The sequence below is a fragment of the Salminus brasiliensis genome, chromosome 8, assembly GCF_030463535.1.
Source record: "Salminus brasiliensis chromosome 8, fSalBra1.hap2, whole genome shotgun sequence".
Lineage (NCBI taxonomy): Eukaryota > Metazoa > Chordata > Actinopteri > Characiformes > Bryconidae > Salminus > Salminus brasiliensis.
The window spans coordinates 13,168,942-13,187,324 of NC_132885.1; the positions used below are offsets into that span (position 1 = coordinate 13,168,942).

Here is an 18,383-nt window from a genome sequence, read left to right on the forward strand (position 1 = left end):
GAACCACCTTTTGTCAATGAGTTGTTAAATGTGAAGAAGCCCTAAAATAAAACTTTACTTTCCAAAAAACAACTCCCTCATAATAAATACAACCCTAGCTATGTACAAAAGTTAATTTATTTTGAGTATTTACATCAGTTCACACACACTATGGTTTAACAAACAACAGCAATGAGGACATTTATGATCCTCTGACTCGACATTACCTGACATCATCTTGACATCATTTGTTTAGCAGAACATGACAGATATTTACAGAATGAAACACATTTCTTGTCTATACAAAAACAGTATCCATTGACTGACGTTGAAGCTTTATATATATATGTCTGTTAAACTATGTTTTCCTACTAAAATGCAATGAGAACTTGATTTAATGGGAATGAGAATTTGTACAAGAGAAAAGGGAAGGAAGGCATGTGAAAGTCAGCAGTGACTGCCCCCCACCCTCACAATGTCCTTTCTTTATATAGCACAGCAATAGACTTCGTCTGGACTATAAAGTCTCACATGGCTGTGGGGGGAGGTGCTTCTGTGATGTAGAGATGCCCACTTTGCTGTTTACTTCTTTAAACCTGCACTGGCCTTGATAAATTTTTGAGAGTTCGTACTTAAATCCCAGCAGAGACCAGTGGGACAGCTCTGTATTCTCTCGTAGTTCCTGCTCTCTCTCTCTCTCTTTCCTGTAGGCCAGCGCTGCTGACGTGGGCGAGGGGTTTGAGGGCATGCTGGTTGCAGAGTGGTTAGCAAGAGCCTGTAAGTGTAGGAGAGAGCTCTAAAGTGGCCTTGCAAGGGGCAGCATCGGGGATGGGGCCCGCCGAAGGAATAGCTCTCATGACTAAATCATGGCCGGCCTCCGCTCCGTCAGGCCGTCTGTGAAGGAAATGTAGATTTGTCCTGAAATGTTAAAGTAGGCATGAGGTGTGCGGCAGAGTGGCGTTGTCACCATTGTTCATCTCCAGCCGTGGCCTGCGCGCTGACCCGCGGAAGGACGCTCCGGCTGGAGAGCAGCGCTGCCCGCCCGCTGAACCCCCCCGGCGGGTAGAGAAAAAGGCAGGAGCAACGGGCCTGCTGCAGAGTGCATAGCAGGGAGAGCTGGAGTTCAGAGTGAGGACATCATACACTTTCTCTTATTTCTCTCTTCAGTTCCCGCAGCCTCCTCGTCCTCCCTCACTCCCTCAGTGCCCATACTGGCCTTTTTTTGTCTTCGTCCACTGGATGCTCTGGATACGGTTAAACGATGGTTCGAATTGTACATGAGCAACAATAATTTATACGACTGTCCGTTTGTATTCTCGCCTTCTAAAGCAAATGTCCTAAAGAAACTAGGATTAAACATGAACATAAAGAGGAGCCAAACTGAGGAGCTAAGCCATGTTTGGCGTTCTGGATTCTCCATTGCGCATCTGAGATCTTGGTGATGGAGTGCTGGATGAGGGGGAGGGTGTGCTAGTAGAAGCAGCGTCATCTCTCTCTCTTTCTTGCACGCTCTCTCAGTTCCTCTCGCTGTCATCAGGCTTGCGCCGGCCCTGGTGCCACAGGGCTGTGGGCAGGTTCTGGCAGCCCATATACTCCTTCCTCATCTCGGCCTCAGTAAGAGGAGGCGTGGAGTTACAGGGAGCCCCAGCCAGGGTCACGTTCAGCAGGCTCGCTGCACCATCTCCAATGCGAGGCAACACGGCACTCTGGTAGAGGACAGAAAGCCAACATGGGGAAATGAATACATATAGACTAATGTTGCGGACAGTGTCTGAAAGTACATAATCAAGTCTATGTGAGATTACTTAATTTAATGTGGTTTAAGCAAGTGTGTCATGATTTAAGCATGATACTAATTGATTGAGTATACACCAATCAGCCATAACATTAGCACCACCTGCCTAAAATTGAATAGGTCCCCCTGTGCCACCACCACAGATCTGACCACCAACAGATCCCTAAAGTCCTGGAATGTGTGAGGTAGGGCCTGACTTGTTACTTGCTGCCTAATATATCCAGCCCATTGACAGATACCGCAATGTTTGGCACGTCACAGACCAGTGGATATAATGTTATGGCTGATCATTGTAAGCTTCACATGGTGTAAAGAATCTGCACCAATTGAAGGATTTTCTGAGATCCATACATTCAAGTCAAGAACCATTTCGGAAACTGTGTTTTTAAGAGTGTTGTCCATTTCAGGATTCCCCCATACCTTACTGAGGTGGTCTATGAGGCAGTGGGATGGAGGCAGAGAGGCCCAGAACTGAGCTGTGTCCACCCAGGGCAGGCCGTTGAGCAGCACCACGTTGAGGTGTTTGAGGGAGCTCCTCAGTCTCTTACTGAGAACGGAAGTGTAGCTCTGCTCCACAAAGAGCAGCACTCGACTGGCCCTGCAGCCTGCCAGGTCAGCCAGCAGCTCCCCCACTGTGTAGCGCTCCTTCAGGTCCGCCTAGATGGAGAAATTTTGATGTGTTTGAACTGAAGATGCACCGGACAACTACTGCATTCTAATTTAGAGCAGCCATGTGAAACCAAATGTGGTGGCCACTGGACATTATTAGTTGAGTGACTCTTAAATGAAAGTCTGTCCATCCAATAATACTACTGCATTTCAACAAATATGATGAAGAAGATTAACAATGAAGATGAACTTTTGGTGCTTTGATGCCTAATCCTAATCCCCAGCTTCTAGCACATTGTTGCCACCATCAAGTGGCCTTCTTAACATGGATTAAAAGCAGTATGTATAAATGTGCGTAAAACATCATCCCCTGGTATTTTTGATCCAAGTGAGCACTTTACACTTCTAAAAGCAAGGCGAGATTCCTACTGGTTTTGGAGCGACTTTATGGCTTGCGTGGAAATGCCATTAGTTGATTGAACAAGCTATCCATATGAAGGGCCTTTTAGGGTGAAAGGAGCAGCTTTCTCATGGGGAGCAGACCGTCTGGTGGTCCTGAGCCTGTGTGGTCCTTGTCTCTCAAGCCCCCCCTTTTGTCACTCCCATCCCTGTCTGGGGATCAGGTTGTTGCCTTTGTCCCTGGAGAGTCTGCGCCTATTGTTACAGAAGGAAGGGCTTTACCACGCAGTCTGGGCCCTTCCGTCTGCCCAGCTCTGAGCATATGGCCAGGATTACTGACCACCTTTAGCAGAAGAAGGTGGGATTTCACTGAGGTCAAATGAGTGTATTCTTTAAAGGGAATATAATGAAATGTGTTCCTGCTTTGTGGAATGAGTTTATTAATGATGGATTAAAGAGAGGGGTTGTTGTAGGAGTGAAGGACTGACAGATCTATTATGCTTTGGGATGAGAACGTCTGGAGATGCTTTAAGAAGCTTTTAGGCTTACAATAGCAGCTCGCCGTCTTCCTTTCAAACTTAATATCTTAGATCTTACTAAGATAATATTGTTCGAAAGGAAGGCGTATGATGCATCTTCCAGAGGCACCCAGAGATCACTAGAACTAAGCCCATATATAAGGACAAGGAGATAAGTCCCCAAACAGCAAAGAGAGGCAAGCATTCCATTTCCATCCTAATAAATAAAGAGATGAAAGGGGACCGGAAGGAGGCATTTACCCGACTTTTGTGACCAAATGCCTTCCTTGCTGCCTCTTTGATTGGGCAGTAGGCACTTTGAAGTGGTGGGCTGAGTTGATTTATAAAAGGGACACATTGAATCCATTAACTGGAAGATAAGGGATGATCATTCTTGCATTCCTGAGGTCTGTCTATTGATCTCCTACTTGGACTTCCTGCTGCAGAACATTCACTGTAGCGCACAGCTGCAGTTATTCAACAGGACCATCAGTGTATGCGAGGCACAAATGCTGCCCTCATTACTTTGGAATGCCCTTTTGTGACCAGACTGTGAACGCTGGTGATTCATCCGAGGTTCTAAGCACTTACGATGCCATTGTTGTTGCGGTCCCATAGCAGCATGGTTCCATCATTGCGGGTTGGGCTGTTCAGGTAGAGGACCAGGGAGTCTGCGCAGTGCTGCTTGCGGCAGATATAGGAGATGTGGTTCCTGATCATTTCCTTCTCTGTGGCTGGGTACATCCCTTCTGCCTCTTTAGCTGCAGGAATACACAGTATAGCGGTGAAACAGGTTGAATAGATGTTCACTCTGTGTTTCAGTGACTGTGCTTTGAGACAAAGTTAATGGAAGCTTCATTTATGCTCTAGACAGTCCTGGAATGCCCTCGGTACCTATTCCATCATGTAGACTTCTTATCACACCCGGTTCATGTACATTAGGTGCAGCTTGGCTTTGACTTCTTACCTGCTACTTGACCATTTCCAGCAAAGAACGTTTTGATGTGATCCTTATGGAAGCCGTTGTTCCTCAGCATCCGGTAGAAGACCAGCAGGTTTTGCACATGGCGCTGGTATGTGATCTGCTCCTGCCAGCCACCTGTGTGAGAAGCAAACAGCAGAGACAGAGAGGGCTTAGGCAAAGCTGCCTTACTGTGTGTTTTTAAATGCATGGGTGAAGCAGTAAGAAGAAGTGAATGGCAGAAATTTTGGATTGCAAAGTATCTGATAATATTCTGTCTTGTCCACACACAGCAAGCGTCATTCATTCCTTTAGAAATCAATGAATCAGTTTTTTACCTGAAAGCAGGACTGCATGGTCACAGGTCTGGTACAGGCGGCAGGAGAGATGTGTGGCGAGAGGTTGCTGGTGGCATCGGCGGGTGTTTTTATTGAGCTCACAGCTGGAGATGGGCACACTTGGCCTGGTGAGCGGTAAGGGCTGAGGGCATCTGGCGAACTCTGGGTGTTCTGTAATGGAGATTGCATTCAAATGAATGGACAACCCTCAAACTTGACTGTGTATATTGTTTTATAGGTAACAGTGACACACAGTAACATACAGTGTCACAAATTACAAACATGACTAGAACATGACATGACTAGACGGGGCACTGCCTGATGCTTCAGATTTCAGACTTTATGCTAATTTGGACGGTATATGCTTCCTTTAGCTGCTTATCTAAATTAGGATGTTTTTTCCACCTATATTTAGTTTGCCCTGGTCTGAATCAGAATTAGTAAATGTGACCATGTTCTCTCTGCTTATTGGTCAGACCTGTCTGGAGTGGAAACAAGAAAGCAAATATAGGAAGAAGGTCCTGTGTCCCGGACAACGCATATTTCTGCATATATATTCCAGGTAATATACCAGCCAAATACTTGCCCACGGAGGCCATTTAGCTCAAACCTGCAGAGTACACTTAATAGTTGGGTTGGATGGAATCGAGGTCAGATTCTGTTCTCACCACAATCGAACCGCTCCAGGTTGTTCGGGACTGGCCCCAGTGTGGCCTGGTGTGGTTCTTTTGGTCCACATATGATTGTGATTTCTGTTCACACCTGCCTAAATGAAACTAAAGAAACTGTCACATTAACCCTGAACATTTCAAACTTGGATCCAAGGTCTGGTGTCCCGGATCGTTATTAAGCCTAGTCCTGGACCTACACATCACTTTTAATGGAGATTCCCAGTTGAAAGAAAAACATAGTTTAAGCTTAAAACTAAGCCCAAGTGTTACATAAAGACCGCATGAGATAAAGTGGTGACTTCTGTCACAAACAAATTAGTTAACCTTCTTCTGGCACCAGTTTTCTGAATTTGTAAAATTTAGTCCCAAAAAAAAAACAGACCTGGTCTATAAACCAATTTCTTTCAGTGATTAGCTCACCCATGCAGCGTAGGCGCTGGGTACGGTTGCTGTCCCCCACTCCCACCACAAGGGGCAAGAAGTGGATCTCGCAGAGGCCGCTGCTGCGCTCCACTCGACCTACTCTGGACACGCCACTCCTGCGGAAACGTGTTCGCCCGGCCATGCGGTCACTGCGGCTCCGTCTTCGCTTTAGTTGGTTCTGGCAGCGAGTTTTTAGGGCCAGCGTCAGACATTCCTCTCCTGCAAAGCAGTAATCAGCCAGTGGCCTACAGTTAATCATCTGCATATTACAGTTATCATTTTCCTAGTATGGCAGATGGATAATACAGTAGCACCAACAAAGATGGTACAGACATGGTACAGCCTTTACAGAGACCTAGTTTTTTGTTTTTGTTTCCTAGGTCTCAGACCTAGGAAGGTCTAAGAATAACTGCAGTCTGCAAATCAGATTTCTAGGCTTTATAAATTCTTTTTAAGCCCTGTACCAGCATTCATCAAAATGGGCTCCTCCATGCAACAGTCTAAAGAGCTGAAAATGAAAGTAATCAATGTCCACAAGGTACGGGAAGGCTATAAGAAGACAGCTAAGGATTTTCAGCATGCGGTTTTAGGGAATTGTGAAGGTCAAGATGAGATCTGGAAGACCAAGGACTCTTGGCATTGATATTGGCAATATTGCACAAGTGAATGGAAAAAATTTTTCATTAAAATATATTAGCAATTGTCAATGCAAATGTCAAAACGTGTGTTAAAAGGCTACAGCTAAAGTACAGAGAAACAATGTAAAGCTTTTAAAATAGAAGCACACCATATATTGTTTCAGCATCGTCATCGTAGTGTGTGCATGTGCAATGTCAGATAAGGTCAATTAAATCCCACACAGGGAGCATTATTAGTGTCACGTGTTGGATCATTGATGTCTGGAGAAACCAGGTGAAAATTCATGTATTTGTTTTTGTATCACTATATATATATATATATATATATATATATGTATATATATCGCAGAACAACAAAGTATCGCAATGTCTATTTTTTCCAATATTGTGCAGATCTACTTAATATAATAGGCCTTACACAAGCCGTGCATGCAAGGCAACCCAAAAATATCTAATATATCTAAAGCTGTATTATCCTGAGAAACACACACCGCTCAGCCATAATATTAATACTACCTGCCTTATATTGAGTAGGTCCCCCTTGTGCTGTCACAATAGATCTGACCATTTGTGGCATGGACTCCACAAACCTCTGAAGGTGTCAGATCCTTTTCTGTAGGTTGTGAGGTAAGGACTGTTTATTGGCTTTCACTTCACCTGTCAGTGATGTAAATGTTATGGGTGATCGATCAAATTTATTCGGTTTTCTCTTGCTTTGGTGTCCGAAGTTTTTTTCTCTAATACTACGAGGCTTATGTTGCAACAAAATGGATGGCTGTCACCCAAAATCTTTATCTGTGACACAGATTTCTGTTATATTAATCTCACCTCCAGCTCAAAACCATTATCAGTGAACAAGTCTTTCCAAAACAAGTGATTCCACCAAAGTTTTGGTTCCCTGAAGAACCTTTTAACAATAAAAGTTTTTTTTAATATAGTTACAATTTCTTACTTTATAAAGAAGGAACCTCCACATATAACATGTTTACACCAAATAGAACAAAAATTGCTTAGGAAGCTTTATGTCTTTATTTTTAAGAATGTGGTGCCTTCGCAGTCTGCTGTAAGTATACCATTTATCCTGTTCTTGTTCTGGACCATTACCAGACACACAGTAGTTTAGAGAAGATTGCAGGGCTACTGCCGCCAAGCAGCCTGCATCTATTTCAGGTAACCCAGGCTGAGGGATTTTGGACCAGGCAGCATTGTGAGATTAACTAATCAGAAACCATTATAAATCTATTTAACGTAATTCCATATAACTAGTAAAATTGCTCCTGCCACAATTAAATGTTTCCTTGGCTTGCCGATGCAGCATCAAATGCATTAATGTCTCTTGTTCCCTCTCACTGTCTCTCTCTCTCTTTCTGTGGCCACTTATTTTCCCTGCTTCCATTACAGTCACACAAAGGGACCTGGGAGGATTTCAAGTGTGGTCAAAACAAACTGCTGTCTTCTTCCTTCTCTCCCCACATCTCCAGCTTAGATGGTCAAGCTTGGGCAGATTCAAACCCAAAAATGTTTCCAGATTTAGGCTACGGTGAAAGAGATGCTAGCCAGATAATCTGCTTTTCCGTCCCAGAGCTTATACTTGAGCCTCTCTCTCTTTTCCTTGATCATTTCTGACTTGCTTAGCAATTATTAGATTTCCCACGATTGCTTTTATTTCCTGCTCTCAGGAATCTTTACTGAAAACAGGGAATTACAGAGCACCCGAGGTAATAAACGACTTGTGAGGTATGGCTGTGGATCAACGAATCAAGGCAGCTGACCTCAGAGATGAGTTTATAAAGTTGCTTTATTAAAATATTTGTATTTGTCTGATTTCAGAAACATGCATGGTGTCTACACTCTGCTTCAAATGGTTCTTTGAGCGATGCAACAGAAGAACCCCTTTTGGTTATCAATTTAAGAACCATAAGTGGTTCTTCTGTGGTATCACTCATAGAAGCACCATCATTTCTAAGAAAGTGTCTTGGAGGGGTAAACATGAAGGCCAGAATCAAAGTGGACTTCGCTGCATGCCATAAAATAACCACTTTTGGTTCCTTAAAGAACCATTTTGTACAAGAGATGAGTGAGAGAACCTTTCTGAAATTTCTAAGAACCTGTGTGAGGGTGAAGAACCTTTGATATGTTTCAAAGAACCCTCATATGATGTGAAGGTTCTTCACCAGTTTAAAGGCTCTTCACAAATCTCTTACAAAATAGTTTGTTATGGAGCCAAAAGTGGTTCTTCTGTGGTATCACTCATTATTTTTAAGAGAGCAGTGTCTTGGGGGGTCAAACTTGGAAGCTCTGAATTAAAGTTGACTTCGCTGCAGGGGTGGGAGCTAAGTATGGAGAGTTGTGTACTGAACCAGGTGCAAAGGACAGAATACACACTCAGGATGAATAATTGACACCTCTTCTTCCGATTGCATGACTCTCTCTTGGCTCTGTGCTGCATCTGCCCTCCACTCTACCGGTGGGGGGCCGTGGCCTGACTGCTCCTCAGAGAGCTGCTCCAGGAGTAGAGTGTATTCACTATCTTTCTCACACGCTCCCTCACATCCACCCAGGCTGCACACACGCACAGACTTGCGTACACACTGTCAGTAATACGGCAGGGCGGCTCTCTCCTATAAGCATCATGACCACACTGTAAAGAAGTACAAGCTGAAGGGATCAAGTCAGACTATTGATGCACATCGGGTTATTGATATTGGTCTTCTGTAAGTGTCAGAATATAGAAAAGTCACTTTCAGTTTAAGCGAAATGTAAAACTGCTGTGGCTCAAATGATTTCAAAGGTATGCACCAGGGAGCATATCTTCGCCATCGTGGAAAAACCTTGTCCAAAATGCCAACTTTACAGAAGAAGGAAAAAAATGCTTAGGTCTTAGTGTTTTTGGAGCATTTCTATTGGTCCATTCATCATGAAATTTGGACACAATGTAAAGAACTTAACAAACATAGAGATACAAGGTTTTTGTGTGAACCATAACAATATGATACATAAGCACGTAGGCTGTGACTAAGAAAGTGTCTTGGAGGGGTAAACGTGAAGGCCAGAGTCAAAGTGGACTTCGCTGCATGCCTTTAAAGAACCACTTTCCTTAAAGAACCATTTTGTACAAGAGATGAGTGAGAGAACCTTTCTGAAATTTTTAAGAACCTGTGTGAGGGGGAAGAACCTTTGATATATTTCAAAGAACCCTCATATGATGTGAAGGTTCTTCACAAGTTTAAAGGCTCTTCACAAATCTCTTACAAAATAGTTTGTCATGAAGCCAAAAGTGGTTCTTCTGTGGTATCACTCATAGAACCCTTTGAAGCACCATTATTTTTAAGAGAGCAGTGTCTTGGAGGGTCACACTTGGAAAGAACAACTGCCAGATTTAACTTCAAACTTAGAGATACAAGGTTTAGGCGTGAACCATAACAATTTGATACATAAGCATGTAGGCTGTGTCAGAAAGTCAAATTTTGCCTTTGGGGAAAGGGCAAAAGTATATAAGTGATGGACTTGATGGAAACCGTATTATTCAGTTTGTCCAGTGAGGTAAATCTCTTCACCTGTTCTTTACCTCATGTATTGACCAATTCTAATGACCAAGTTCTGACTAAAGTAGTGGAAGGTTTGCTCTGGTCCTGGAGAGCCAGTGTCCAGCAAAGTCTGGTGATTCATCTGCTCAAACACACCCAGTAAACCTGGCACTTAACAGATGAGCTGAGTCGGGACACCACAACACTGCACCCTCCAAGACTTTGGTGTAGAGGGTGTACAGTCTAATAAACACCTTTACAACAAATGGTTGTGTCACGTCCACTCAATGTGCTGTAAAACACATTGCTGGTGAAATATAAAGAGGAGTTATGTCATTTTTGTCTCCTTCCTCAAACATTTAATGCTTAAATTATTCCAAACGAAAGTGAATAATAAATGTATAAAATTTCTCTTCAAACGATACTACAAAGGGTTCTCTTCTCTACGCATTTACATTTATGGCATTTAGCTGACGCTCTTTTTCAGAGCGACTTACAAGGTTACTCATATTACAGAGGCGGGCCACTGTAGTGTTAAGAGTCTTGCCCAGGGACTCTTATTGGTATAACGCAGCACCCACAGTCACCCAGACTGGGAATCGAACCCTGGTCTCCCACATGGTGTAATAGCGCACTGGCAGCTAGTGGTTTTATCTGTTGCGCCACACCAACCACACCAACCTCTTTTGGTTTCCTATAGAACCATGTTTGGGATCTAGGAGTGTTGAAGATGTGTTCAAAGATCCTGGTTATTGGTCTGTACCAAATTACAGGTTAAGCCTTTACATTATCTGGAAGTTTCTTCAGAAGCTTCAGAAGGTTTTTCACACTCACATTTTATGTACAAACCTGGTGCTTTAAAGAAGCATAGAAAACTACTGAAATTCACTGTAAGGTTTTAAAGCGATTCTACTGATGTGCAAAGAAGCTTTATGGCATCTCACAGTTACAGAATAGTCTGAAAGTGAAGAGTGCATCCATAGTCCACTTCTCTCAATAAGCCCGTTCATGTGCTCAGGCTGTTGACTGTCCACTGGGAGATCAGTAATGTACTGTAGGTGGAACAGCTGCTACTCTCTCTCTCTCTCTGCTGAAAGAGTCCTATATAGTACCTAAAGAGAGTTCTTTGGCTTGTAGGAATAGTGGAACCCTGTATAAGGTTTTGTTAAAAAAAAATACATGCTCTCCATAGTGAAGAACCTTTCCAAAGGCTTTCTGAGTTTCTGACAGATCTATATGGAACCGTTGACTAAAGAACCCTTAAAAGCTGAGGATTGGGTGTGTTTTAATCATAGTTTTTATGAAATGTTTTTCTTAACTTAATTTGAATAACTTTTAACCTTCTTTAAAACCAGCTGGCTAAAGGTGCACCCTTCACGTCCCACTCACCCAAATAAATCCCGTCCATGTGGCCGCATTTCTTCTTCGTCACGTTAAAGTCCACGTAGAAGAGCACCACGGGGTGTCCGAAGCTTTCCTCAGGACTGGGGTCCAGCACGAGCACGGCGTCGTGCGCGCTGGCTCCGGGGAACAGCTCCCGGTTGGCCCCGGGCTCGTCCGCCGTTGCCGGTGTCACGGTCGATTGGGAGTCCGGAAGGATGGCCAGCACTTTGCCCGGGCTCAACTCGGACACGTAGACCACCACGCCGGACAGGCGAAGGTGGGCCAGTCTGGAGCACTCACCGTCCGGCAGGCTGACCCGGCGGCACAGGCTCAGCTTCACGTATTGGAAGGCAGCCTTCACCCAGCGGTCCAGCCGGGTCATCCGGACTCGGGACCCGCAGTGCTGCCCGGCCAGCAGCGCGAAGACCAGCAGGGAAACGCACGCGGGGCGCAACTTCATACTTTCTGAGAGACGGTGGAGTGGTCACTAAACGCCCAGCTCTCTCGCCTGTTTGGATCAGCCTGCTGGCTTTAAAACTCACCAAAGCTGGAGTGGACGCTCGTCGGGCTGGGAGGATGCATGACCCTCTTCATTAGACGGGACATGAAAGAGCTCGCGGCAGCATCCAGATGGAAAGTGGTCTACAACTGTAACTCCATCCCACAGGCGCTGGCGTGCCGGTAAACAGGGGAAGGAGGGAGGTGGCGAGGGTGGGGGAGTGAGAGAGGGAGAGAGGGGACCTACCTGCCACTCACAGCCCATCACACACTGCGAGCAGACAGCAGCTCACTTAGCAGGCTCCACATCCAGATGCATGAGTGTTCTCCTGCAGGTTCAATTACAGGACTGCTCTTAAACACATTGGTGCAAAAGTGAAAATTGGTGCAATGGTGCAAATGGTGCATTTGTACCATTGCTGTTCATTTCCCTTCAAATAAAGGCACTGTTGCTGTGCAGGTGTGCGCGTGCGCGCTTGTTAAACGCAATATCATATTCTCTAGATATTTTTTTTCGCGTGAAAGAAATCACATATGAAACTATGGCACATTATAGGGTTATATTTCTTCATATATCGCATATAAATGTTGCAGGTTAGCATCAATGAGCATATAATCACAGGCAACTGTTACTGAGATAACATAGCCATGTTAAACAGCCTTATTATACAGAAAAGATGTGTTATACAGAATTACTTTATTTTATTTATTATTTAATTTATTTATTGATGCTTATGAAATTGGAGAAAGTCTTGGTTCGACCTAAGCACTGATGTTTACTCATCTCCGCCAGTAGAGGGCGCAGGGATAATGTGGATGCAGGTAGTGGCGCGTCTGCCCTCACTCGTGTGGCCTGGCTGGTTGAAGTTAGCTTGTGGTCGAAAACAGCGTTTACTGAAGCTTTAAAGGTTTATTCTCTGTCGTTTTAAAGTATATTATTGCTCTTCTTGTTAAAAACAAGAACAAGCATTCACCATAACCCAGTAGTGTACACGTGTGCTTCCTTAGAGCGGCATTGTGCTGATAGCTTTGTGTAGCCTTTCTGGCTTTTCGGGTTTAATTTATAGTAAATGTTGTAAGGGAAGTATTTTATGAGGATTTATACCCCATCAGGTTGTAATCCTGGAGGCATTTACGCATCAAACACTACTTCACGGTGCACCCAGGGCTGACACGTGTTCCACTGCGCACCCACAGCTGGTTTAACCTCCAGAGAAAAGCATTGCCTACAGAATGGGACGTGATGGAGGTCTATTCGATGCCTTTGGGACAAGTTGGTGTGATGTTTGGGATACAAAACTAATCATCAAACATCAGAACATGATGACCCTCACTGATGCTCTTTTGGTCAACTCCCTGACTGCATGGATGAGAAAGGCCCCATCCCTGACTGAGAAGTACTTGCCCCTGGCTGTCATTGCTCCCTGTTTAAGAGTTCTCTATTTTTTACTGCTCAGTAAATTAAGCTGTAATAATTTTTCAGTTCAATCAAGTCAAATATGCACATCATTGCCTTGGGAAGCAGAGCCAGTATATTTTTAAGTAAAAGAGTATGTAAGTATTGTCTTAAAAATATATTATTCACACCAAAATGCAAAAAGTCTGTTTTGAGTTCATTGTTTTTGTGATGTCCACATATTCAGCCTACAGCCATTTAGCCCCGCCCATTCATGCTGAAGTTATAAGGAGTGGCTGTTTTTAGAATGAGGCACATTACAGGTTATACCACAGGTCATATGACAGTAGAAAATATTAAGAACACAATGTCTCTCAAAAATGCAAAAAAGCAATCACAGTTTGATCACCTCTGCTTGCTCCGTCCTTCCCCAAATGTTTGTATGAAAAATCTTTGATCTCCATTTGATCTCCCCCCCAAGATTTTTAAAATGGAATAACACTTAGGAATGAAGTGGCTGACGGTCTTGGCTCAAAAAGACTTCTCCTACATCACACTCTTCCTGTTTATAGCATGGAGTAGCTGAGTTATGTGAGCTGCAGTTTTACTGTTGAAACATTACACTTACTGGACAACCTGAGTATCCAGGGGAAAAATCCACCCTGCTTCTGCTTTGTGAAGCTCAGTGAAGGTGGTCTGAGACATGCTTGGTCTGTGAAAAGGGGGCAGGCCTACCAATTAAAAAAGGCAAGTCTGGCTCCACCTCTGGTCTCTGGTTGGACAATTCAGACGTAATTTCTATAGAACAGGAGGGAATGTAACCACGATATCCATGTTTTCCACAGTCAATCAGTCATACAATCAGAACAGTTGTCAGTGATGAACACTCTGTCAGTCTTAAAAGCACAGTAACTTTAACAGCTTTACTTTTAGTCTTTACTTTTGGTCTATTTCTTTTAGCAGGTTTGTGTCTAATGGATAAAAAGAGATGAAAAAATCACAACTGTCTTTGGTACATCAATTCAAATAAACATTAGAATTGGACCTCCAGAGAAAAATAGCTCCCCAAAAAACTGGAAATGTAGGCATTGTATATGAAAAGGCACAGCCTTAATACAGGCCTAATCATCCCTGTTGTTGGAGAATGTGTTGATTATGATTCTTGATTGCTAATTACATAATAAGAAGCTAAGTTTCAGCAATTTGTAATAGGATTCTCCCTGCATGAGTGCACTGATGCCAACTCAGAAGAGAGGATAAAGCATAATTAAGTAACACAATCTGAGGTAACAAGGGGAAGGCATATCACTCGATCCCGGAGTCAGGTCGGGTGATATGTCTTCGTGCTATTTACCTTGTAGCAAGTTATGTATGAACAACAGTAGAGCATATATACTATACGTTTTGTCCTTATGACAAGCTGTAGCCTACTTTGGTAGGCAATTTTGTACCAGTGCTACCAAGAAGTGTGTTTTGGAGAAAGACTCGAGGACTGTAGAGATGTAGGTTCTGTACAACTTAAGGAAGTTTCCTCATAAGCTTTTTAGCCTTATGTATATTTGTAATTATATTACATATCCTGTACATTTTGTCTGTATATCCTTCCAGACCAGTTTTTGATATGCTGCCTTTAACCCTGACCCAGTTAGACGTTGTGCACCCATCTGGGTACTTATATTTTTCCATTGCAGTGGTAACCACAGCGGTACAGCAGGTGAAATGTAATCCTTCCCACTTAGTGTCCCATGTTAATTGAAAACACACCATTGTGATTTTTATGCTTTCTGGTTAATTGTCTTTCACATTTAATTTAATGACACAAATCTATACAGGCCTAGAAGAGTGTGGTATACAGGTATGATACAATGTGAGGGACAAAGACACATTTTTCCTTTACATGCCCCTCTGGTCCACAATTTAACATTTCAAATCAAACCTGATTTATAAGTAAAGACTTTAAGTTGCGCTGTGTTGAAATTACAATTTTTGTACACAGCCCCATTCATTACAGTAGGCCATAATGTTTGGGATATAGCAATAATAGGTACATTAAAGCAGGCATGTTTGGTACCTTACCATATTTAATACCATATCTCTTACATGCAGTGACTGCCTGAAATCTGTGATTCATAGACATCACTGGGTGCTGAGTATTTTCTCTTGCGATGCTTTTCCAAGCCTCTATTGCACCATAAGCAACATAAGTTGTAAAAACTATATATAAAACAATATTGCCATACAAATACATTTGATTTGATCCTCTGCTTTTGTTTGCTTTTTGTTTGGCCTTGTTCCCTTGAGTTTTCTCTTCAGCATAAAGAACACATGCTCAGTTTAAAACAGTTCACTGGCAAAAACAGTCACTTTTTTGTTCCTTTGAAAAACACCTGTGTTGTCTTAGCAGTATGTTTGGGATCATTATCTTGCTGTAGGATGAAGATCCACCCGATGAGTTTACTGAAACTTGAGCAGATAAGATGTTCCTGTAAACCTCAGGATTCATTGTGCTTCTGCCTTCAGTAATTACGTCATCAATAAAAATGCATGCACCAGTAACTGTGGCAACCTTACATGCCCAAGCCGTGACACCCCACCACCATGAGGTGGTATGCTTTGTCTCATCTGTCCACCGGACCTTTTTCCAGTATTCTGTATTTCTGTTCCCGAAGTCTCCTGCACATTGTAGTCTCTGACAAATACACACCTGACTCCTGAAAACTGATCCTGGTCTGTCGGACAGACAGTTTAGGATTTTTCTGAAGATTAGTGAGGATTCTTCTGCCATCAGCAGTGCAGGCCTACTAATCCCTTTGGGATTAATGAGCTCATCCATGCATTTTTTTCCCTCTTAGTGATAATCCCACAGTTGGTTTAGGCAATCCAAAGGTGTGACCTAATGCTTTTATTCTTGTTTGTCAGTCTGACTTATTTGAGTTCTATTGGCACATCCCTTATCCTCACGTTGAACAGTGGCAACAACAGACTCCAAATGTGTTTAGTATATTATATTATAGTAGTATATATCAGTATAGTATATTATGCCTGCACTCATGATGCAGTGAAACACACTTCACCTGAGTAATCATAAACACCTGTGAGGCCAAATTTCCTAAACATTATGGTGCCCTGAAATAAAGGGTGTAAAAGTGTTGCAATTTTGACCTGGTGAAACCAAAAGACATACATATACCAATAAGGTAATGGGCCAAACCAAGGGAAAATGTGTGTATGGAGGGCATTATATGTAGTGCAGATTTGGTCTGACAAGTGAGGGGAGGGGGACACCCATAGGTAAAAACATACATATAGTAATTTATACATAAAACCAGGTGAACTAGAATTACCATATTCTCTTCATACACTAATAATAAAATACAAATAAGTTAATTAATTACCATGAGTATTAACATCATATATTGTCTGAGGTAATTTTTATTGCCTAATGGCATTTTTCCATGACCTGTAAAGGGATTTCTCAGTCTAGTGAAAAGCCTCTAAATTCCCAGCCCCCCTCTGAAATTGCACCAGTGGGTATATAGACCTTTTTGAGAAGTGCACCCGTAAAGAGAGTCTAGGCCATAAATCAGTCAGCAATGGGATGGGAGGTTTGCTCTTCATGCTCCACAAACTGGTGTCAATTGTTAATGGCATGGCATGACAGTGACCCACACACAGTTTGAATTGCAGGTGGTTTGTCACTATGCATATTTAATCCTGAGTGCATGTGAGACGGTAGGACTGGGTTACTTCGTTCTGGAGAAAAGGTTCACTAACCAAGACAATTGGCTTTGTTGACGAGCTTGGGTTTGCGGCAGAGCACTTCACTCAATGAGGAGTGCCTGGTGGTTTAACTGTGCTTAAGAGAAACGCTGATGTCGAGTGATTTATGACTCTGTGCTGTTTAGGGAAGACATTCTTCCTGAGTATCTCGGCGAAAGTGTTTTCATAGGCCAAAAAAAGGGGATTGATGTGTGGGTCAGTTCTCCAAACATTTCATACTTCATACATGTCTGAAACAGAATATTTATGAGGAGTTTTGCCTGTGAGGATGTGATTGCTTTCAGCTCCAAGACCATAAGTGAGGCCAAATCAAATCACTTTCATTGTCACATCACATTACACAGGTGCAAAGGTGAGCGAAAAACTTGGGTGCATTGCCCCTCACAGTTGGATTCACAAAATAGAAATTCTGAAGATTTACACTTTGACTTAACTAGAACATATACACACTATACATACATTGTACAACATTGCACTGGTTTAAAGCAGTACAGATTTGATATAATCTGAATGTTTACATTATTTACAAAAGACACTGGATGGGGGTGAATTCAGGTATAGTGTGGGTGGGGAAAAGTCTTTGTGGGTGCTGAGTGTGCTGACAGTGCATAGGGTGTTCCTACTGGATGTACAGTAACACATTTCTTAACAGCTATACACTGTGCCTAAGCATCAGTGCTGCCACACACCCTTCCACAGTCACTTTATGAAGAATTCTAATTGTACTTACAAAATAAGGATACTTTCTGTGGATGTTCACAGTCTGCTGTGGTTGGTGTGGCGCAACAGATATAACCCCCACTTGCCATTGAACTACCACACCATGTGGGAGCCTGGGGTTCGATTTCTGGTCTGGGTGACTATGCTGCACTACACCAGTAAGAGTCCTTGGGCAAGACTCCTAACACTACATAGCCCCACCTCTGTAATACGAGTAACCCTGGTAGTCACTCTGGATAAGAGCATCAGCTAAATTATGTAAATGTCTACTGTTTTTCACACTAGAACTTTGCATATTCTTTATATTTTACCATATTCTATATCGCTGCTGTCCAATGAAAAACATGAATTTCTATTTTTGTCTATTTGTAGTTTTTTTTCCCCACCCTTTGAACCCTGTAGCTGCCCCAAAGCGTGGCCATTTTTTAATGAATGGACAAACATGCTACAAAATGAAATATTTTTACACTGACTTCCATTGAAATTTAAGAAATGTTTTTCCTTCTCCTGTAAAGTTGCTGTTTTGGAGATACGTGTTTTTCATTGGACATCGACATTATTCTGTCTTTGGAAATGTAAAATGCATCTCAAATATAAATGCCCTGAAATTCTGTGCAAATTACAAAAAAACCTTGACCTGACTTCACTGGGATGGTGCTCTATCACCAATGCTGGGGGTCTTCCCTGTGGCATGGTGACCGTATGGTTCAAGCATTCCATTCTGTTGGTCTTTCTTTTGTGTGTCTGC

The 18,383-nt window shown here is 42.8% G+C and overlaps 1 protein-coding gene across 1 annotated transcript; it reads right to left on the minus strand.

Moving 5' to 3' along the window:
• Nucleotides 1-89: 89 nt before the first annotated feature.
• LOC140560583 (uncharacterized) lies at nt 90-11,994 on the minus strand. The gene is made up of 7 exons (XM_072685077.1): nt 11,248-11,994; nt 5,691-5,912; nt 4,600-4,770; nt 4,268-4,399; nt 3,892-4,061; nt 2,195-2,431; nt 90-1,685 (listed from the first exon to the last, which is right to left on the minus strand). The coding sequence occupies exons 1-7, from the start codon at nt 11,699-11,701 to the stop codon at nt 1,494-1,496; spliced, it is 1,578 nt and encodes a 525-aa protein (XP_072541178.1). The 5' UTR covers nt 11,702-11,994; the 3' UTR covers nt 90-1,493.
• Between the last annotated feature and the right edge of the window lie 6,389 nt (nt 11,995-18,383).